Source organism: Lepisosteus platostomus, chromosome 22 (assembly GCF_059453375.1).
Source record: "Lepisosteus platostomus isolate fLepPlt1 chromosome 22, fLepPlt1.hap1, whole genome shotgun sequence".
NCBI classification, from domain to species: Eukaryota; Metazoa; Chordata; class Actinopteri; order Semionotiformes; family Lepisosteidae; genus Lepisosteus; species Lepisosteus platostomus.
The window spans coordinates 13,321,113-13,345,574 of NC_142632.1; the positions used below are offsets into that span (position 1 = coordinate 13,321,113).

General features: G+C 37.1%; 1 protein-coding gene across 2 annotated transcripts in view; it reads right to left on the reverse strand.

Moving 5' to 3' along the window:
* The window catches only part of LOC148643537 (uncharacterized), a 97,049-nt gene that overhangs the window by 5,878 nt on the left and 66,709 nt on the right, over positions 1-24,462 (reverse strand). For both annotated transcript variants that reach the window (XM_088615848.1, XM_088615847.1), the window contains exons 42-55: positions 23,011-23,202; positions 22,348-22,475; positions 20,805-20,973; positions 20,041-20,129; positions 18,290-18,371; positions 17,655-17,839; positions 16,518-16,695; positions 15,653-15,809; positions 12,134-12,290; positions 11,814-11,909; positions 6,618-6,819; positions 5,870-6,051; positions 5,211-5,350; positions 3,831-3,951 (exon numbers count right to left, since the gene is read on the reverse strand). In XM_088615848.1, coding sequence (XP_088471974.1) covers positions 3,831-3,951; positions 5,211-5,350; positions 5,870-6,051; positions 6,618-6,819; positions 11,814-11,909; positions 12,134-12,290; positions 15,653-15,809; positions 16,518-16,695; positions 17,655-17,839; positions 18,290-18,371; positions 20,041-20,129; positions 20,805-20,973; positions 22,348-22,475; positions 23,011-23,202 — 2,078 coding nt within the window. The remainder of the gene's footprint in view (positions 1-3,830; positions 3,952-5,210; positions 5,351-5,869; positions 6,052-6,617; positions 6,820-11,813; positions 11,910-12,133; positions 12,291-15,652; positions 15,810-16,517; positions 16,696-17,654; positions 17,840-18,289; positions 18,372-20,040; positions 20,130-20,804; positions 20,974-22,347; positions 22,476-23,010; positions 23,203-24,462) is intronic.

A 24,462-nucleotide genomic window follows, 5' to 3' on the forward strand; every position in this document is an offset into this window, starting at 1 on the left:
GGGTTAAAAGTAACTTTCAAATCAGAGAGACAGTAAAGTCTGTCTAGGCAAAGCCTTAGATCTCCTCCCCGAGAGCCTTACATTGCCCTGGTGTTTGAAGTCTCATTCATTTCCTCAGGCATCATTCTCACCATCACCAAAAACACACAGGTAGCGCACACAAAGCACAAAGCATTGCCTCTGGCTGACATTCCGAATGAGGTGCGAGATAAGCGATATTGACATACCGTAGTTAAAATCACGTGAATACAATTATTTTAATTTTATGTGCCCAAAGGTTACAATAATTAGTTCTGTTCACCCTACCTGTGAAATATGTTAAGACACACTGCTGAGTCTGTTGAATTGCTTTAATGTTTCAGTTTACCCTGTACACAGTGCATTACTTATCCATAATCATGATATTACAAGGTTCAGCTTTAGTAAAATACAGCTTAATTCTTTTTCTTAATAAAATGTCTTTGTGAAAAAAATATTCTGTGAATTCTAAGCTTGTGTGTGCCTTACATTTTTCCTTGTTATAAATTTCTTTGAAAACCAGTTCTATCTAATTGTTATTTTATTCATTCTGGGATATTTTCCCCCACAACCTTTCTACCTAGTGGTCTCACTAAAATTCCATCCAGCTGTAGATCTTGTTAATGGTTTCTGTAGAAGAACTCCAGGGATTCAAAAATCCAAATCCCATGAACAATAATGAAATGTAGGAAGGATGTAACATCACTTGTGACAACTCCAGAGTCTATCACTGTTCTAGGTATTAAAGTTAAATCAATTTAACCTGGACAAAAGCCAGTAGCTGTGGCATTCACTATGGGCTAATCCACCTTTCATTATTCAGTGTCACTCTGCTACAAGGAATAAAAGACTTTGCAATCAGATTATACCTGGTACAGGTTCCAGATAACAGCATTATTTGGGTAGGGGATTCTATTTCACAAACCTTTTTTTTTCTGGGATACATGACACCATACAACAAGGTTTTTATTTAAAGAGAGCACGCACAGAGGTAAATTGTGACCGATATCTACAGTATAATCATAGAATCTTGACTCTCCTCTTCACATGACATAAGTTAAGAGGGAAAGTTAATGGTAATTCTTGTCATACCATTTCTAATGCCCATGTATCAGACACAGAGCTTTTGTCATGCTACTACAGTTTGCCAAAATTAAAGATTTCCTCAGAAGGTTTGTTCTATTAAATTAAGCAGAACACAAAATTATTTAACAATAGCAGTTGGGGTTCCTAGCCAGAAATCCACTACTGCTGATTCATTTCAGTTCACCATAAGGGAGGATAACCCTTTAATAAAGGAGATAAAGTTGAAATACTGTAAATGCTGCTATAACAGATTATAAATGCACAAAATGCCTGAAAGGATCATTTGTATAACAACTTTAAAATGTTTTAATGAAGAATGGCAAGTTAATCATGGCAAAAGCATTCAAAAGAATGAATAGGTCAAGATCTTGTTTAAACCTTAAGAAACAAAATAACATTTGGATGTTTTCTCCTCAGAGAAGATGCTTCCCACAAGTTAGATGTGTGGCTTCCAGTCATATACTGTAGATCAAACAACTTTGCCCATATCTGTGCGAGGGAAAGCGTGAATGAAATGTATTCTAGTGGACAAGAAACTATGGCTGCAGATAAGTCTGTAGACGTGTTTAAGACTCCAGCTAAGGGTTTCGGCATTATCTGGAGGGACAAGATGCAACTGAATCTGATCACTTCTGGCAGAAAATCACTGCCTATTGAAGCTCTTAAGGCAGCTACAGCATCAAGTAACTGAAAACTTAAGCTGCTAAATAAAAGCAAAATTGTAACCTTTTTACTGCTGATCCGTTCAAGTATAAAGTTAATCCATTCAGTTTGTATGTGTAGCAGTGTTTATTTTTCCATGTTATTTTAATGTATGTGCATACAGTGTAAAACAGGTGGACTTTAACTCTAATTACAGTTGTAGATCAGGAAGCTAATAAGTATTTGTAATTCCAATAGACCTGGATGGCATCTTGTTGTTCTCACATGTTTTAGCTATTTTGTACTAATATTTTATACTATCATGTGGTACACTTGTCCTTGATAACACCAATCTGGCACAGTTAATCATCTTGACTGTACCCAATACTGCGGTGTGCTTCAACACCTACTGTAACACAGACTCCAATAAAAGCAACATGTTTAATGGAGATTACCAATAAATTAACAGGACAACAATTTGATCAGATTTAGATCAGTCATTTTCCTAGAACGTGATACTTGCTAAGGGGTTAGAAAGCCTGTGGAAAACAAAAAGCCACTATCAAGCCCCAGGTGTAAAATATGTGGGCCAATATACTGATTTCTTTTACCAAGGTTTAGATTGACCAGGCTGGAATATATGTATTTATCAGTCCATCATTGCTGTTTCCAAGAGCGCAGAGTGCAGAATTTTTTTTTTGACTTTTTTTTTTCATAATAGGTGCTAGTGTTAGTTTTGATTGTGTGGACTGTGTTTTTTTATTTTTTAGTAATGATCTAATTACTTTGAATGTTTTCATATTTATGCTTAAGTAGTGCCAAAATAACATACCACTACAGAATGGAAAGAATTTCTGGCACAATTCTGCTCTGCTGTGGTTCCAAATTGTTAATATTAATTTTCTATATACTGTATACTATATACTATATACACTATATATGTAAAGTATTGTGAAAAACAGATAACATCATGAGCAATTCAATAGTGGCTATACTGTAGGACATCAAACTAAGCATGGGGCACCCCCTAATTCTAACTGTTACCTTTTTGCTTCTAAATTGCCCTCAATGCAATGTAAAACTGTTATCTAATGATGATGATGCAATGGTTTAGAGGAACTATTACAGCATATACCCGTACATTTAAAGGTGATCATAGGTGAGATTTAACACTTGCAGCACCTCGGTTTTGTGTGTTGTAAGCACTGAAAAAACATCTCATTCCATTAAAAATAAAAATATTTTTTTCAGTCATGAAAATACCACTTCTTTTTTTTTCTTCTTAACATAGGCAAAGAATGTGCCAAAATTATGAGTTGAAGCTATTATTTGGAAGGTTAAAAAAAACCCTGTCAAAGTAAATCATCCTCATTCAACAAAGACATTATTCTTATAATTAAAGACCAATTTTTAGCTCTCTTTGTATAAGGCATGTCGTACAATCCAAAACTTAATCAATTTAATTGTATTCTCAGGTTCTGAGGCAACAATTCATAGAGATGCTTGCACAAATAATTCTGACTGTGCTGCCACTGAACACTGATTAAAACAAAAACTTGATGGGGCAAAAAACAGAACTATTGGTGAAAATACTGCTGGCAATGCTGTCTTGTACAAAGAAGACATCAGTTGCACTGTTTTTGTGTATTGTGTAATTTCAATATACAGTAGTTCTGAAATTTGATTTAGTTGTACAGTGCAGTAGTAGCTCCATAGTTCCATAGCTCCATAGTAAGAAATAAGTAAATGGTTAAATCTGCTCCTGAATTTGTCCTTCAGCCACTCAGAACCTGACTGCAGACACCCTGCCCAGTGTACTAAACAGTGTGGCTAGATTAGGGCTGACATAAGGATGTTGGATAGGTCTTCACAATCTTTGTCCTTGTACGGTGTTTAAGATAAGGAGCACAGCCAGCTATACTGGCCCCAAACATTATTAGCAGCAAACAAATACACATCAGAATATATTGATTTTTTGTAATTTTAACCCAGCACCAGTGTTGATCTGAAAACCATGTAGTATGACAGGATTTTGGTGTTAAATGATGCAGATCAAAAGCTTTCACACAGAAGGAATCACTAACCTTTCTAGCAGGGGTCATATAAACAGGGCACTCAAAGAGGTCAGCTCTGTCTCCTTCACATACAGCAGCTTTATGCAGGATTGGCCTGACAGTGACGTAGGGAAGGTGTACAAACTCTTCACTGAAAAAATACAAGTCTGGTTATTCATTGGTTATTTATCTCCGAGTCAGAATGGACACTAATAGGTGCAGGTCACAGCTAAAAGAATCAAAACATTCGACTGAAACAAGGGTACTCTAAATCCTTCAGACTCTTAAATATTATTATAAAGCACTTTTCTAACCATTCTTCCAGTAAATGCTACATTAAATTACAAATTTACGATACTTGCAGGCTGTTGGAAGATATCATTCAAGAAAGTATATGAGGTATCAAGCAGTTATTGATTCATGAGACCTACTATATTAGGAGATTATGTTTTCAATAAAGTAAATATGTAAAACAAATTTCCACATAAAAACAAGACAATGATTTATTTTAAATGGGCAGCTACAGGCTACACATTGTGCAGAATTCTTTTGCAAAGACAGCAAATAGGATGAAATATGAAATCAGTCTAGAATTCCATTTCATTTCACTCAGGCCCTTAAATTATATGAGATATCTACTGTAGCTAGCTCTTGTGCAGTAAATAGAGCTGAAAGGGAAAAAAATGATGATGCAGTCTTAAGAACCACAAGGATACCCTTGAATATCTACAGTACCATGAGTGGCTTTAAGAAGAAAAATCTAAGCCAACAGCACTGTTCACTCCATTTACTGTGAAACAGATTACATAATCAGAAAAAGAACTGTTCAATGTCTTCGGCTCAAAGAACTAAAGGAAGTCTTATATACAGAAGACCTGAGCACAGCCAGGCTCTGACCATGTAATTTTAGGCTTTATAAAAAAAATTATACTCAGCAGTATTCTGGACCTCTGGTTAGTGACAAATGTTAAAGGGAAAGTAATAAGAAATAGATAAATTATCTCAAAATTAAATTTATGCAAGGAGATAATGAAAACAGCAGGGGTATGTAGATATAATTATACATTTTTCTAATATTTTATTGTACAATTATATCTTCATCAAAAGATTTTTAACCTATCTGCCTCTAATTGTCCTTTGTGAACTGTCTTCCGATATGGATTTTTGAAAGTGCGTGCCTCAAATGATGGAGTAATAGACAAAGAGAAAAAAAGAACTTAGTATTCCACTATAATGCATTAGCAAATTCTAGTGATTAAAAAAGCCTGAAGGAATCTGATGCATGAACCTTGTGACAAGGCAACACCTGTCACTGTCATTCAAAGCTGCAGGTGAGTGTAAATAATAAGATACACGTCACAACACACATATCAGGAACTGAACACGCTGGAATATATTAAGGAGATGTACCTTGACTCTACAAGAACATTGTTACTGAAGTCCCAAGATGCTCCCTGAAGACAAAGTCCCTCCAGAGTCAAACAATGTGGCTGTATGTCATACTGGTCCGACGGTTCTCGGCTTCTGGAGACATGACAGCGAACTGCAGTCTAAAATCAGAAAGACACACTGGTTTTCTTTTGCGAGCACAGACAAACTTGTGCCCTGACTATCCACTTACAAGGTAGGGAATGACACTGTACTGTATATGGGGAGTGCAAAACTATCTGGCTATACTTAGTTGCGGGAACAATTAATTGCAAAGAAGGCAGATATTATGATGAAATAAAATCCATGTATTTTTTATCCCTTAGTATAGATATTGATAACATTTCTTTTGAGACTTAAAACAATACTGACAGTTTTACATACATTTACAACCACTTTTTATGCACAACCCATTTGGGAAGAGTGACTCCTGCACTGCTCAGAGAAGACACATAGACAGACTCCTTCAACATGGGGTGCCATTCACTATTTGACATACTGAAGCTCCGGGAGCCATATGTCTCTTACCAACGTCAACCTAAAGCGATTCGCAGGCGTCTGTTTTCCGAGATGCTGAGCGAGCCCTAGCCAACTAACTGTTGGCATACCTCGTTACATGCTGTATCTTAAAATATACCAACCTCATCTAGTAAACACATGTTGGCTATTGCATATTCATGCCTCAGGGCCAGGATCAGGGCAGCTGGATTGACCAGGGCTCCAAGCCACACTGAGGTGACTTCATTACTGACTGAGCCCTGTGCTTTGGTTCTTCCACTCTCTTCCACCCACTGTTTTAACTGACTGTGTTTCTTCTTTAAATCTGTGTTAGGGAATAAAATCAGACAGACAGCAACTCAGTACAGTTTTAGATTTCAATAGAGTAAGAGACAAAAGGTTAATTAAGTAAAATGCTGCACCTCCTTTGCGCTATGATTTAATCCCATATGATGACCAAGTGTAAGAGTTTGATGACTATCATTTAACCCTAGGCTGACATTAAATAAACTGTTAATAAAGACTGCAGACGACACATTGAGATAGCTCAAGTAAGTGTTCTGAGGCCTAATAAACTGCTAAATGGTAACTATTTATCAAACAGTGAAGGCCGGGCACACAACAGCATTCAGAAAATGCTGCAGTGAGAAAAAGCCCTTTTTAAGTCCTTTACAGTAGGTCTACAGATTCAATTAAATGGAGGGGAGCGAATTCCTCATCTAGATCCCCACCAATTATTTAAAAAAATCGTTAATTGTTTTGATTTCCCAACGTTAAAAGCCAATGAAGGAGTCTGTTAGAGGCCTCTGAAATGCTAGACAACTTGTGACTTCATAAAACAGCCATCACAACATTGTTAAACCATAACAGATGTATCCCTGGTTCACTCACCTTCCAGCCACGTCTGAAGAGATGTGACGCTTGGCTGACAGTTAGGAGGGAGCCAGGGCTGTGGTGCTCTCCCCTTCTCCAGTGCTTGTGAAACCTCAGCAAGATGAGGGGGGAAGGCACAGCCCTCTCTCAGCGTGCAGCTGGAGAGCTCAGTGACCTGCTGTCTGATGCGACACAGCAGACGGTTCATCCATAAGCACTCCTGAAACCAGCATCCACAAAGAAGGAGAATGCAGAGTTTCTAAACTGCACATGCCCTCCTTTCAACACTAGGGAACAACCTTTTGCACAGCAGAAACTAGGTGGCATAATAAATATTAAAACATTTTTTTAGTGGATAAGAAAGGTTCAACAGAATTTACACTTTAAATTTTTATTTATTCTTTTTTCAACACAAATATTCACTCACAATTCCATTTTATTTCATTTATTTCTAATTGCAGAAAAAAAAACAATACATTAGCATACACCTGTAAACCTGGAGAAGCAATTTGTCAGTCAGTGAACAACTCGCAAAGAGTGAAATGATTTATCTGGGAAGAGAAAATTAAAGCTGCAGAGCAAAATTAGCAATTGTTTTCAAATCACTGGTTCTAAAACTCATTGCAACACTAACCTTCAAATTATTGTTAAAGATTTTTTTTTTTCCAGTGTGAAGTACATGCTGGTTTTTTATTCAGAAACAACTCCCGTGGAACTGTGAATTTACCTTTAAAAAAGTCAATTGCATACAGTACATGTATGTTTCCCAAAGAACACCTCAATATAATTTAAAGTATTAAGTATTGATATATTGGCAGGAAACTATTGAGAATTCAAACATACTGGCATGGAAAGAACCAAATTTAAATGCCCATATCTATTTACAAATGGTACAAAGCCCGAACAAATTGAGGAACTCAAGAACAGGTTTGCGCTATTTAGTGTCCAGAGGAATTATGGTGCACAGGTTTCTCTGGTGCACAGGCCTACTGATGAAGGCCCCCTAAGACTACCAGGGAAATGTCCAGTTCAGGGGTCAGCCAATTCAGCCCCAGGTTGTCTCATGGGGAAACGGTAACCATTGCTAATTTAGAATGGGCAGCCATTGATTCTCCTCTACCTCCAACCTACATAAAGCTCACTACCACAAGCCCCGTACCAACACTGGATGAATAAGGGTTGTAATGGCCCTTCTGGAGCCATGTACAGTAGCACTGCCACACTGCTCTCTCCACAGGGCAGTGCAGGAAAGTCAGCACCACCTGCTGAAGCAGCATGCATCTCAATGGCAGCACTGTAAGGTCACAGAATTGCTAAGTCCCAGACACGGTTGCACTGCATGTACTATTTAACCAGGGATACCTGACAGACCTGAGCTTCCCCAAACCTGGTGGCACACGGACCCTGGCCACAGCTACTGTAGCAGCACAGCCAAAGCTCAGCCCAACAACAGGTTAAATAATAAACGAGAAACCTCACACTGCACTCTGATCAAGAACTGCATTAGATTTCATTGTACCGTATGCTCGATGCAAAAGGCCAAAAAGTCAGTCCTTAAACAGAGTAGCAGTCACAGAAAATAATGAACTGACCAAAACCACATGTATCCACGTTTCAGCAGACAGGTCAGAAAAAATACAATTATTTTCCTAGGTTATTTCCCTTAATTATGTCAGTCTGCAGGAGCTGCTCAGGAAGAAAAATGTATCGCGTCTATGAGACACGATTCTGACATGCTCTGTAACCCACAATAAGTGACATGAGCAACTACAGCTGTTTAAATTATACAGTAGGCTGACACAATACAAGAATGTAAATGTAAGTACAGTATGTATTGTATAGTAAATGAATAAGAAAGTTCCTTGTACCTATAGGTTTATGGTTTTATTTGTCATTTAATAAATTGTAGCACCACTTCACAACATACTTATTTCAGGGGATTTTCTGTATATTCTTTTGTCCATATGCTAATTAAAAGAATGCCTCTTCAGTAGTAAGGTGATACTGTTATTGTGTTTGCATCATGTTGCTCAATAGTTTATATTTATAAATCTACACTTCATTGCATATTTGTGTTCTCTAAAAATTATTAAAAACACATCACATTTTTCTAACTTATTCCATTGCAAACTTTTTGTTCGTAATTGCAATGTGTCATCATACTGTAACAGAGTAGGTTAAATCTAATTTGTTTCTGTCATAATCAGGCTGGAGTATTAGATAATATGGTTTTATAGAATTTATATAATATTATACAGCATTAGAAACAGGCTACAGTATAAGATATCTAAAACTAGTAAAAGTTACTGCCACATAATTATTTGAATAGGACTCATCTATATAGTTGTTTCTTTACAGGTTGGGTTATTAAACTGTCAGCTTTTAAAACATATACAGGTACAAATCTCTGTAAGGAACCCAGTGTGCATCCACAAACAAACAAGCCCCAACACCTTCAGAGAACCAGTTCTGATTTACATATATTCCTGTGTACAGAGAAAGAAAAAGAGGACACATCGAACACTGCACAGTATATTAAAATGCCCAGATTATGCCTTGTGTTAATGTAAAAAATAGCAAAACTGATTTTCGTAAAGTACAAACCAAGATTTAAAAAATACAGATGAAATCTGTTGAATGAAAAATGTCCTTGTCAGATGTGGATAAATAAAGGGGTTCCAGTTGGCTGCAAAAGTACTGGAAGCTCATAGTGAATTAATTTTGGGTGGTTGTCATTTGTGTACAGTGGTTTAGGGATATAAACAAATTCCAGGTAAGAAGCTTGAAATGTTGAAGTACAATCTAAATTCTAATGCAAAAACAATTCAAGGGACTAAAAGGCAAATGTTTTTTTTTATAATCATGTATCATTTGCAGGTATAAAGTGAAAAAGACCAGGCCCAATTAAGTATTGCTTAATATTAACTGAAACTGAAAATCACGGTTAATTGCCATCGAATCACGAAGCATCAAGACTGACAGGATAAAGTGTCTCTATAGAGCTGTATTTTGACAACGTACAGCACTTTCTCAGTATATACAAAGAGAACGGCATAGTACGGTGATAATCTCTCAAAGGAACATACAATGAGTGCAGTGGAAGTCAAGGCTCTGTTAGAATAAAGTGGTGACAAAGCAGCATCACTGCACTTTGTACGAGCTTATCTAAATAGAGATATACACCAGGCAGTTCTCTTTTTAACCACTGCAATCTACAACTGATACAGTTTCAATTTATGCCATACAAAGTGCCTTGGCCTGTGATGTCCTCTGCTACAGATGATTAATGGTTTGAGTGCCCACAAGGGTCCTCCAAGAAATCTGCCAAGGGAAGCAGATGCAGCCAGTTTTACATTATCCTGACTGCAACAAACTAATTCCGTGGTGTCAGCGCAACCGCGACGCTCCTGATTATGAAATATGATGCGTGTTGAATTTAATGGCTTTCCTCTGCCCTTCGAGCAAGTTCATTGCTTTCCAATGTCGTTGCCTGCTCTTGTCTGAGTGGTAATAAGAGAGAGAATCATATGGTGTTCCATTGAGTGTGGTGGCTCTATAACCACTGTGTGTTTTACAATAAATTGCGTTACAAGTCTTCGCTTCCCCTGAGAGTATTCAGGGGTGCCAGGAGGTAAACTCTTACTTCTATTATCTAAATATAATATCCTTTTGGAAGAAAAATGACGGGGAAATTATGTAAGGTTTTTACCAAACAATCCTTCTTCACACAAACCAGGCCTCCTTCTGGAAAATGTGAAAGAATCAATTTGTTTTTCCTGTGCATGAAACTACAAACTACTGCTGTTAAGTGCATTTCTTTTTCAAAGTAGTGGTTTAACTTCAATTGCAACTGACAGAGGAGGTTGTGATGAAAATTGTCCAGCAGTTAGATGGTCTCTCACTATGAATTTGTTTAATTTGATGCTTAATATGAAAGAAAAACAGTCATATATCATGGAAAATTGTCAGTGCATATTCAAAATATACGTTTTTTAAAATAAGTCAGTATAAAATTCACAATTTAGAAGTCTGGCCATATGGGCCAGGAAGCTGGATCCCCCCGTGATAAATCAAAGTGGTGCTATAGTGGTAGTGGCCCTAGGGATGGAGGAAGGGTGTCAGCATGAAATACCAGGAAAAAATAATTCCATATCCCCTATACCATAGGGAATCACAGACTGGTAGGAATTGGGATTTGTTCTTCTCCTTAACGTTTTATGTTTTGTAACACAATAGTAAAATGAAATGTGAAATTGCAAATACTATACAGTTAAAAACCTAAAACACCTTTGCTATTTGAAATAGAATGTGGAACATTTAAAGAGATGTATAAACTGATAGAAAGACTAATTACAAAACAATTTCTGTGCTGAATTCATCGTAATGTAATAAACTGTCAGTACATAAGCCAGATTGTGATAGCAATTATCTAAGCTAGCAGGATAAAGACAATACTAATAAATACATTCGGATAGAAACTGCCAAAGCAATTAGATGAGAATTATACTGTATATAACAGTATATGCGACTACATTTCTTTTAGATTACCTTTTCTCATCAAAGGAAACTAATTAAATAAGGTAATAATGAGCAAATAATAATAATGAGCAAAACAAAAGGGATGAATGTATCCAAATACTTTTCAGCAAAAGACCTTCCAACATCTACAGGTTCAAAAGAAGGTATTTTTCTCATGCTGTTATTTGATTTTAGTACTTTATACACAACCTTCTCATATTCTGACCACATGTAAAAACATATTCCCAGCAAAATACAGTGAAGGCTGCCCATTGTTACAGTACCGTTATAATTAATGAATATTTATCACCACGTGATATAAAATCTTCATGGGCTTATTAAGAAACTTGGTTTAGGTTTACAAACATGAGAGGAGTACATACTAGTGAGATCCATAACCTTCAATAGTTTAGTGCAAGCAGGAACAAATACCATTGTATTACATAATTTACCCAGAATTTATAGTGAAGATGTCTAACAAGTATAAAAACTCCCAATACCAACCCAATAAATTATTCTTGTTGCTCTTTGAGTGTTACCAGATATGCAAGCAGCGTGATTTCAAAGCAATTTCCTTGAATAAAAGAGTAAGGAAAAGAGTAAGACTTAGGAGTAACAAAAAAAAGTACCTTAACTACATTGGACATCTAAGGAGCACCATGGGATTGTGCAGAATAAAGCAAAGCTATGTCTTACCTCCAGCAAAGCATACCCCACTGTTTTCACCATAGCGCTATCTTCAGCCTTGGCCAAACTGGATACTAAAGACCAAGGCAATGGGCCATTGTCCACCTTCAAAAAAAAATAACAGAAAAGGAGTTAAGTCCAAATTGTGACTTGCACATCATAGTGTGCCTAAGTTAACTGCTTTCAAGAGGAAAAAAAAAGACCCATTCTTAGATATCATGTTGGTATTATGAAAACGGCTCAGGAATCAAGCAAGTGTGACTTGAAGCATTCGTCTTAGTTTACAACTCAATCCACGCTGATTAAAAACCTTCCCTTGCACACATTACCTCCAGGAGGCCAGGGAGTTGTTCCAACACGAGATCCAGAGAAAGGCTTAGCGCTGAGACCCCCAGGGGAGCTATGGAGTCTTCATGGTCCGCTGATGGCAGACCACACTGCAAGACCTCATAAACCTCAGATAAATTGTGCAGCAATCCAGCAACCCTTAGCATGGGGAAGATAAAGAACAAAGTGCATTACTGGTCTCAAGCTACTGAAAACCACAGCATGGATTACAGTAGGTAGTAGTAATAATAGTTTAATATATGTTTAATAAATAAATACATTCTTATTATTACACTATATCATACACTTATATAGCGCTTTTCTGCGCACATCACTCAAAGCTCAAAAAGATAATGGGGATCCCCTCCACCACCACCCATGTGCAGCCCCCACCTGGATGATGCGACGGCAGCCACAGTGCTCCAGTATGTTGCCTAAAACAGCAGCTCTCAGTGGGGAGTAGAGCAGAGTGATGAAGCCAGTTCAGAGATGGGGATTATTAGGAGGCCATGATGTGTAATGGTTAAGAAACACCCTGGAATTTTTAACGACTACAGAGAGTCAGAATCTCAGCTTTACGTTTCATCCGAAGGACGGTGCCTTTTTTACAGTACAGGGTTTCCATCACTATACTGGGGCATTAGCACCTACACAGACCGCAGGGTGAGTGATTTGTAATGTATTGTATGTTCAATAGTGTTGATAGTCTCATAAACACAAAATACAATTCCACGATTTTAATGGCAGTAAACACAACAATGGAGATACTAGGTATCATTTGAAGAGTTAAAACCAACTAGAAAATAACATTTAGAAACTTACAAGTGCTGTGAGTCATTTAAGAGGAATTAAGTAAGAAGTAGCGGTGAGGTTTAACGAACCCAATTTATCATCAACCCCTTATTGTAACAGGGGGACTATAAGAAATGATTTCAAACTCTTATGAACTGGGGTTAATTTTTTAATTTAAAAAAGCCTTCATTTTATGCTTCATTTAAGTTTTTTTAAAGAGTGACATAAAAACCATTCCATTTTAGTCAAATCGGTTTCCTAACCTGTGGTGATTCACTTCACTAAAGTGTGATTAAAATGAATGCTAATTAACTGTGCTGTATTTATAGAATTAGCAGTGAATTAATCTGATTTAAGTGACAAATTGTAATACATGCTGATGCAATGTAAACAAATGCACCTATCACAAGACTGTAAACATCTTTTATCAACCATTAGACTCTTGCCATTATCAGCTCACTCAAGGCTGGCGGCAAGGAGGAGGGGGTTACAATCTCATTAATACATTGCACCTTCCAGTCCCTCAGGTCAAAAACCGCACAAGCATCTAGTTCGCAAACACAAGTCTACCAGCTTCCAGCACACTGAAAGAATTTACCGGTTTAGGCAGCCTGCCAAGAAAGATTCAACACCAATAAAAGCATACATATTAAGGCACCTCATGTGTAAAATTCATTCAACAGCAACAAAAGCTAAATGAACGATAATTACTTTATGCACAATGTGGTGGCAGTAAAGGAAGTTTGGATCTTATATTTGTAAATGGCAGCAGTATTAACATGCTCATACTAGCTTGGAATGGGAAAGAGTCGTTTGCACCTGGCCTTCTTTAATAGATATATGATTTTAAAGTAATCCTTACTCGTTTATGAACATCCGTGTGTTTCATTAAAAGAAATACACTTATTACATGAATTGCTCATAGTGGCATTCCTTTAGGAACATGTTCACAGTGAGGGTCACCCACTGAAAGCTAAATAAAATGCAACAAATATTCCACTGGCTGCATCAGGGAATTCTTCAAAAAAAGCTCCTATTAAGTGTATAAAGAACTGCATGTTTGGTAAAGCACAGAGGAACAATTCTCAAATGCACAATTAAAAGAATGCACAAGAATATGAAGTACCGATCAAAACCAAGTACTCGAAATAAATGTTTCTTTTGTGTCGCTGCTTGTACAATATATCTTTTCCTTTCTTTTCTTTACAAAGGGCAAATTTGATTCTTTGTTTTGAGGGTAGCCTTTATTTGAAATTAGGACTGTTTTCTCATAACATTAAAATAAAAAGATGATAAACATATCACAAAAGGCATCTGTGATCTAGACAGACCTATTACTGTATAGTAGAAGCTAGTACAGTTGAATACCAACCTGCACAAAAAGGCCAAATCCTTATCAGAGCCACAGAGGCTCACTGGACCAGTGCTGATCCTGTTTTTTGTCATGTTCACTGACTAGAGAGCATCTTATTCTCTCCCTGGATAGGATTCTGGCCCATTGCAGGGATTAAACCCTGATTTCAGCAAAGTCACTCCCTACTTATACCCTGAAGTAAAGCATCTCGCTCAAAGGTACTTCAACAGTAGGGTTCGCAGTGGGAATGTGAACCCACAACCTACTACACTATGTCACCCCCAAACCTGCACAGTGTAATCTTAATTTCACCACCCATGTAATCCACCTCTAAGGGGAATGGTGATGCAGGCCAGCCATTTGGCACCAGTAACCCCACTGCACAGATGAGGTAGAAAAATAAATTGCTTCACAAATTCCATCAAGGGTGAACTTTAGGTAGGCCAGATTCAGCATGAAATCTCTAACTACTCTAATTTTCATTGTTCTGACTATTATTATAGTCCATGCATAGGAGCAAAACTAAACCCAGCTTCATACTCAATTCTTATACCAGGAAGATATTTACTGTCACAAAATTAGTTCCCTGTACAACTATAATATACAAAATTATCTATTTTCCCATACATTTAGAATAAACTGGAGTATAAATTAAAGACTGGCAATTTTAATCAAATGTTAAAATGCTGCTGCAAGTAGACTTCAGTTTAATCTAATCTGTTAATACAGAGTTCACATGACTCTCAGTGAAGGTCATGTGTTTAGGAGGGGATTGCTGGTATGTCAACATAGAACAGTGAAAAAAGGGCAACAGTCTGAGACGTTCCACATCAGATATATTGAATGGATGTTTCTGATCATAATGCATGTTTGATTACTCATTATCTAGAGGAGTGTGTCACCCTCAATCACTACACCAAGTGTATAATTGTAACTGCACAACCTGGGATTAACACCTTCACTGTATTGACAGTTTCATCAATGGAGAAATAATCGAGTCACTTGTACATATTATTGGTCTTGTATGCTCAAGGTCATTTAATATCTGAGGACAGCAGTACATGGAGGGATAATGCTTTTATTGGCTTAAGCAAGGTCAGGCTAAAAAAATGCCATTACAGCAGTCTTACTGGATTTTATTTTGTTCTGAGAAATTCACTGTTCCTACACTAGAGTGCTGCCGATAAAACTGTCAGTTTAAAGAAGAAAGTATTGATTTGGGCAAAAGGTGCAATATCTGTTCTTTACTGTATTATGAAGACTATTTCATTTAGCAGGGAGAGACCTGGTGAAAACGGTCTTAAAACTGGGTAGAGAACCACTTAGACATCACACAGTAAATGACAAAAAAATGAATTTGCTTTCACAAAAATACCTTGATTGATTTTGCAGCTTTTGAGTGCTCTTGTGCAGTGCTAGCCCAGGGCAGGAGTCAAATTCAGACAGATGTCTACACAGCCAGCGGGAGTACTGAACAGGCTCAATGTTTGCTGCTGGAATAGGAACTACAAACTCACCAATTGCAATTTTTCCTAAAAAAAGAAACCGCATAAACATGGAGATGGTAAATATTTTTCTGTGGTAGCAAATATAATACACTAAAATTAAATACCATATTTTGGATAGCAGAAAGATACCTTCACAGTGCATTAGCATGGTCAAATGAGCAATATGCCAATGTTCAGCAGTTACAGGCGAGACAATTATTAATGCTTTATGATGAGGTCGAGTTAGTAAGGATATCTCATGTATAATAGCACTCAAAATGCAGTTGAGCAAATAATGAATCTAGTCAGAGGATAGTAGATGCTGCAGGGCTACAAGTCAGATGAATTCAGCTTTAAGATGGATTTGAAGAAAACATGACTGGCTAATATGAGCTGCCAGATAAAAAATACATCTTCAATTAACCTAAAAAATTTACAGGCTTTTTCAGCATTAATATCCTGATAGAAAACATGCCATTATAGAGGAAGGAGTTCTCATTTATATGCTAAAAAAGTCAGTGCTCCCAAAAAGAAAGTGAAATTGAAAAATTAAACAACCAAAAATCTATCTGTAGTTCTGATCCACGTTTTTGTATGAAAATTATACAGACAAAAAACCCAGAAGAGTTTAGTACAAATGGAAATGAGTGGAGTGTGTGTGAGATGTGAAAGGGTCAGGCTGTCCAAGGCTCTAAAACGCCCTTCAGGATGTTTAATATAAAGTAATGTAGGCTTGCCAGGCTGTGTGCTTACCATGTGGTTGAGGACACTGCAGTAACACTTCCTGAGCTAACGCTTCAATGTACAGGGCATCTTCAGAGACAGTGACTGTGTTCAAATAGATTTCAGTGATCTTCTCAATGAGAACTTGGATGAAAGAGTTGCTGATAACTCCACCTTCTCCATAGCTGCTGATTACTGCATCCATAGCCTAAAAAAGAGAAACAGAATTGTTAATTGTACAAGAAGTTTAACTATCTGGTAGAAATAATATCAGGCACACTTTAGTTTAGGAAGATGATTGGCGATAATCTCTTGACATGTACAGTAAGGCTCATATAAACAGTTTTAAAGTTCTAAATATATTCTATAAATTAGTGGTGTAGTTAAGGCTATGGATCTGGATTAGAGATTTTTTTTTACTAACAAGCAATTAATGTATATCAGAGACTGGTTTTTATCACATTATGTCAGGCTACTGATACTTTATCAACGTTTAATCTATAAAACCTCTGGGAGAATAGCCCATTTTAAAGAATAAAGCAATTAATACACGTTCAAGTCTTTAACTGTGTATATTACAAGTTCACAATCATAAAAAAATGTTTAACAACTATAGTCATCTATAGAAAAAAAACCTACAAATCATTAATCCTTAAGGAGAGAAAAACTTACAAAAGAGAAGGGTGACATTTTTATCCCATGCAAACTAAGTGACAGTAAATGAGAACCAGAATCCTTGTTTAGTGTGTAAAAAGCACTTTCCTTATCAACATGATTAAAGAATTAGTTTTTTTTTTCAAACCCAACAATGTGAATCAATAAAGCACTGGTTTTAGAGAATAAAAGAAGCCTTGTATTGTTTGATGTTTTGAGGTGGCAGTGTTTAGCATTGCTTCCTTGCAGCGCTGGGGTCCCGGGTTCAATTTTGGACCTGGAGTGCTATTTTCATGAAGTCTGTACAGTATGCTCTCCATGCGTTTATGTGGGTTTTGTGTGCGCATCTCTGTGCCCTGCGATGGACTGGCGTCCTGTCCAGAGTGTACCCTGCCTTGTGTCCATTGCTTGCCAGGATAGCCTCTGGCTCCCCAGCAACCCTGAATTGGAAGAAGCGGTTAGATAATGGACAGAGGGATGTTTTGACTTAATGCTGCAGAATCTCTAGCTCACCTGCAGCAGCTGTGTGTCGTTCAGTGGATACACCTGGCTCAGCCCAGATCCAGGAATAAACTGAGACCCGACTATCAGGCCATGGAGAACACCGGTACCGAAGCAGAGGCCGCGACATTCCGCTGGGAGGTCAAGCACCCTCTTCCACACCTTCTCATGGACTTGCTCCAGAGCCAGCACTACTGCTGCAGAGATGAGCAACTCGAGGATTAAAAATGTATTTTGAGCACTGTTTGACTGAATATTGCTTTTGTAATGTACTATGTCTAAAATCTTTTTTAAAAATAATTGTATTACTGTCTCTTACATTACAAGCAAATTAAATAAGCATTAGCGTCTGACTTACTGTCTCAAAGTCATTTTATTTAGGTTTTAATTTCTTACCTGTTATCGTTCCATCATGTGTGGTTGTAATATTGCTGAAGCCTTGACATTTCTTTTTGCAATTATTATCCTTTTTAATTATTTCTCCAAAAAGTATTTCTGACTTAAGCAATTATATTCTTTAACTGCATCACTGCTGGCAATGGTAGCACTGACACCAGCAAATCTGCACAGAACTGTTGCTCGCTGTTGATATTAAGGGTGTTTTTGCAAAAGGAGATTCTAATATTGAATTATTGTTCCCCACTTACCCATTGGCAGCAGTTCACCCCGAAGACCATGAAATAAATCACTCCCCATCAAGCAGTGAGTCATCAGTGCATGCCATGAGACCTTGCAAAACAAAACACATTTTAAAAAATTATGTACAAAAAATACTTTGGGTACTTACTGTAAATGTCTGGAATTATAATTGTGTTTTTTTTTACTTTGCTATGAACAGAAAAAAAATATCATGGTTGACTTCTTGCACAAGAATCAAAACAAATGCAAGGCATAATGAGAAATTAAACATGCTAAATAAAGAAGGCTGGCTTTACATTAATGAAATGCACTGGGCACAATTCAGTTTCAATTGTAATTAATTTTCCCAGAATTATGTCATGTGCAACTGAACAATTCCTGTTATCCAATGTTTTAATCTGTTTTGTTAACTGTACAGTACAAACACTTTTCCTTATCTGCCATAAAAATACTTTCCTTTTGTATATTCAGTGCTGAAACATACAGTATAGACCTGAGGTGACATTTGCTCTGTAACATCTAATCATGTCTGAAAAACAATGCATACAGTACAGCATGTGTTTAAATAAATCATGCTCTTACTTTTCTACAGTGGGCATAAGTAGTGTTTTTACTGAGTATCTGAATGATTAAGCACACCAATCTTACATACAGTTCTAATAAAACAGAATAAAAGCTACTGAACTAAACTAATTGCTCTGAACTGCATGTTATTAGAGCCTCTTGAATCTCCACATAGATTCATTAAAGATTCTTATCAAGAGAGGAAGCTGTTTTACTAACAACCCAATTGAGATTGTACATAATTTTGAATTGGAACCAATTTGTTTTTAACTGATTCTACATTATCCTCCCTGAGAAGCTACACACACTTTTTATGGTCAATACAAAGGAATCGGATGTGCATAATCTGTCCGAGAGCAAAACAAAAAGACAAAGGCCACCGTCCAATTATATGCAATGCAAACCTCTTAAATGTCAAGCTATTTGCATTAACAAAAGCATGGCGGCACTCAACACACATTAGCTATACACAGTACATCTGTCAAATCGCCTAACCCATGTCTTCAGCCAAGAAGGCAGGTCCTCATTCCCCAAGCCTGTGTGTATTGGACAAAATGTCTATTAAAAGGGAAATGTTAAATCGCTCTGGGTCTTTCCTGCACATACTGTACTGTATGTCTATTATGGTTTTTCTAATGCAATGGGGATAAGATAAGTAAAGCAATATATCTTTATTTTCATTACCTTCTATGATGTGTTTTTTTAGATAATTGCATTTCAGAAATAACACCCTTGTAAACTCTCAATCCCATTCAGCTGAATCAGTACCCGAAGCCCCTCTCAGTTCCATTATAAACTCTGCAGGCTTGCCAACACCAAGTCCCTCAATTGCTTTTGCCTTAAACTAATGCTTCCCAACACTAATTAAAACCTTGATTAGAAAATTGTTTTACTGCTTTATGTCAAAGCCTCACACTGAGCTCCGCTGTAATAAAACTCTGCTATTACAACTGGCATGTAAGGGCACATCTGTTTGTACAGTGCAGCAAAAATGAAGGCAGATACACAAGGCTTTAGAACTGTTAGCTATCATTTGACGGGACAAGCTCTGATTTTCCTATGACCCTGAAATGAAAGAAAGAGTTAGAACATGGATAGCTGGACATTAAAGTACACTTTCTTATTTTGATATAAACAAAAAAGGCAAGGCAAGTGAAGAACTAAGATACTATGCAAAGACGCACATTTACAGTACCTTGTGGATTTCCGAGAGGAAGTCTTCAGGAAATGGAGCTCCAGGTTCTGCAGTGAGCCACAGTCTAAACTGGTTGTTGCTCTGCTTGGCTGCAACAGCAGACATACAGTAAGTGTGTCAGTTCAATGAAGACATGTCTGCCAAATTCATTCTTATAGTGCTGAACTGGTAAATCTGGTAACTTAGATGGCTCAGTTTTGACAATCTCCCATTCCAATGTCTCAAAACTAAGATCAAGCATCTTAAAGCATCTGCTTGAAGCTCTTTGCGTTACATTATGAAGTCTAAGTTAACACACGACAAACCTGAAAAGCACATTCAAGGACAGGAACTCATCAGCTATTCAGTTATAACCTGGTACAGTATATATTCAATTTATAGAAGTATATAAACTCTCAGTGTTAAACATAATCTATTGCATAGAATATTTACATTATTGCATTATAAATGTTTATAAAATACAAAAAGGTAATTTCCCACACATAACTGCATATACTGTATAATAAAGTGAAAAGGGCACAATTGTCACACTGAAATGATAAAATAGCACAAAAAAACAGAAATTCAATATTTTATAATTGAAACTGTAATTATGACTACATTTAAATATAAATTTCAATATTAAAACTCCAACACTTTACAGTAAAAACAGAACAATATTAACTTAAGGAGATTATATCTATCGTACCACTGTAATGCAACCATTTGTCCTAGCACATTCCGCTAATGAATAGTTTGTCCACTTTGTGGCTGTGTTTTCAAACCTGCAAGGTTCATCGTGTGATGGATTTTCTTGAGCAAGGACATTGATGCCAAGTGTACATTCTCAACAACCAACCAGCCCCCACACTCCATCATGTCACCCAGAGCTTTTTCAACACCACTTAGGCAGTCTTCCCTCGTAGACACCACAGAAACAGAGATGCCCATTTCCTATGAAGAGACACACAGCCCATCACAGCTGACAAATGCAACCAAGGACTGCAGAACAAACACGTGCCAAAAATTAAAATCACCTTCTAAAACAACACTTACTAATTCAACGATTTGAGGAGACTTTGTGATGCAAAAGGAGTATATAAAGTAGTCTGAAAAATCATACATATCTGGATACATTTTGTCATTGCAGTGGCTAAAAATGTGTAGTAAACTCCTGTTTCGTTAGAAGCAAACAGGGCCTCTGCAAGAATTCATGAGAATGATCTGAGCAGATGCAATAAAACAAACCTCTGTAAATCCGAGGTTATTTTGTAATCTCTACAAGATTACAAGGCCTTCAGCTTTTACAGCTTTGCTTGTTCATGGCTCTTTGAACACAGCTGTGAAATGTTTTCATTATTTAGGCATCAGACAAACAAAACAGTCTGAGCCTGGCAAAAAAGAAAAGACTGGAAGGCTTTGTTCCATGAATTTGTAACCAGCCCTCTTTAGAGCGATACGTTCAAGGCCCTTTCCATCTCCTCCTCACAGAATGGTCTCCCCTAGCACGGCGAAAATGTAGTTAGAGGATGTTAAATTGCTTGGTTTTACAATGCGGTTGGTTATAAGGTTTTTGTTCTAACAGGCATCGCAAATGTAACAGAGCTTCACACTGTAAACGCCTCGTTCTGGTCCGTAATTCTGTTTTCTCAATGGACATATTCACTTGAAAAATATAATTGCAGTAAAATCATCTCGCACTTAACAGGCACTATTAATTTGCTCTTTCCAAGAACTCAGACATACATGGAGTCAAAATACACATATAGAATTATTAATGTTACTTACAGACACAGATGGGGGTAGTAGTTCTTCAATATACTGTATATGAACATACAATTTTACTGATATTATAAACTGTACATAGTGTAAGACCTTGATAAAATGTCCACCACAGGAGAGTGAATATTCCTTTGAGGTTTGGGATGACTGTACTGATGGGCGATAAATGTATCCCTGCCAACTTGTTTGACACTGTTTAGCTCACTGAGTACAAGGAATTATAGGGATATTCACAATGGATTTGGGGGGAACAAACGCTCAGGAAAAGAAAATGAGCTGCTACATTTCATTTGTGAAGTCATTAAACTTTATCTAATTAAATACACAATCTCATAAATTATGTCTACCATTCTATACACACAAATGCTCTCTAGACATTTCACTGTTCAGTGCATACAGTATTTATGATAAGCCATCTTGTCTCCAGCTGATATCCGAAGACCATTTCCTCCTGTGCATACACCTTATCTGACGTGCTTTGTCTTCAGATGTATGTTAACAGTGCTGTATTGAAATTCAGTGAACACCAGAGGAAGATATCAGTACCTTGGCAGCACTACATATGACAGTTGTAGGTTGGACACTCATGACTGAACACACATTAGAGAGTCCATTAGTGTGAGATAAGCCCGCTGGAAGAAGAACTAGAATTCCGACAGAGTCTTCCACAAGACCTGGAAAGACAAATAACACCATTTTCTTCACTTTCAGTTTGGAATTGGTAGTGAAGCCGCAGCATCGCCATTAAGGGCTTTTGAATTCCTTGGCTGAGAAGCAGCAGTTTTTCATACATTATGTGTGTTTGACTTAAAAAAAAAGGCAATTTATCACGGTATACTGTGTGTGTGCTGCTAGGCCTGTGAAATTTAAAAGCAAAGATGAGGACAAAGTGCAACATAGCTTAAGAAGTTAACAAAAGTTTTTTTTTAAAGTGTTTAAATCATCTAATTAAATCATTCAAGAGACCCAAAAGCAAACAAACCTTAAATCACCATTTTGTTTAATTTCACTTTTACTTTCCAGAGAAATAAGACTATGCTTCGTAAGGACAGTGGAAACAAACTGCTAATTGCTGGTCCAACTAATTGCTAATTGTTGGTCCAATTTAGTCCATTCCGGACAGTGGAAAGAAATTGCAATTTGCTGGTCCAATTAGGAAACGTGACGGAAAATCCCCCATGTAATAGAACCAAACTGTCGCATCCTTACTTTTAACATCGGCAGCTTGAGGGCCTGAGCCTCCCCATGTGCAGACGCTGTCGTGCTGGAGGAGGTAGCGAGGCAGTGCGGAGATCAGGCGATCGGGCCGCAGAGCCCGCAGAAGCAGGAGCTTGTGCATGCCTGAGACCGAGCGGGTATCCGGGCTCTCTGGGGCTCCGTTCATCTCCGCCGGTTCTCCTTCTGCGAGGCCAAAGTCACTTTTATTTTATTGTTAAGCTAAGCCAGGAACCAATCAAACTCACAGTTGACTGGTCAGTCTTAAAAAAGAGGCCTTCCATAGCAACCACAGCAAACTGACAGAATTCAGCAAAGAAGACAGTTATGCAAAATAACCTCATTATTACGAAGGATGAAAAAGTATTTAAGAAATAAAGGAGTAACTGGAGTAACTCAGAGTAAATGCAATTGATCTGGTTTACCTGCTTCCTACATGTTCAACAGTGAAACAGAGGACACAACTGGAAACTTCAGGAAGGTTCGTTTAAAACTGAGAACTGATGGAATTTTGTAAGCCAAGGGCTGCTGGAGTCTGAAACCAGCTACCCAGCCATTTTGTTGAAACCGATACCCTGGCTTCAACGGGAAATGGCTTCTTTCAAGAAATAACTGGATGAGATCAGATCAATTAGCAAGTAAAACCAAAATGAGCTACTTGAGCTGAGCCCCCCTTGTTTATTAATAATGTTTTTATGTCAGTTTGAAATGTTTATACCTTTTTTATTAATATGTATGCCTAACTATCACCTGAAATGACAGATTCATTTTATTGCTACTACAACCCTATTGAAGCCTCTTTGAAAAGCTTTAGTCTCAGGGGGAAATGAACCGCATGTAGACAGCCTGAAACAAAATATGATTTTGCTGAATACAAAAGTAAAAAAGCAATTTACATGAAGTCTTAAAGTGACAGAAAACATGTAGATTGAATGCTTTTCTTGAATAAAAAAAGGTTTGTTAAGTACCTCCAACAATTGCCACTACTACTTTGTTTCTGTTAAACCACAAGATTCCTTCTATTTTAAACATTATTGGGTTACAAGAAAGAAGGGCTGAAGAAGTTATTAACTAATATTACCAAACTAATTTTTTTTTAAATGACTTGTCTATTGAAAATAGTTCCAAAATGAACGTATTCTGTATACATACAGTATGTAATAAATTGAGGTGCAGTAATTATGTAGTTTTATTTTATTTTTTCAGAAAAATACTTGGTTCTATTACATTAATAATTCATTTACTGATAATTTAAATAAATAAGTTAGTGAGGTTTAGAGAACTGGCTTAAAAAGCAGTATATATTGCAAATTTCACATTTATAAGAATTTTAGAAAGATTTATCACCACTGAGCTTTGTAAACAGTGTTATTTAAATATCTTATTACAAGCCTCAGAGGTGTTAAATCTTCTTGAGACCTCTTTTATTACAGGTTTGTGTTTGAT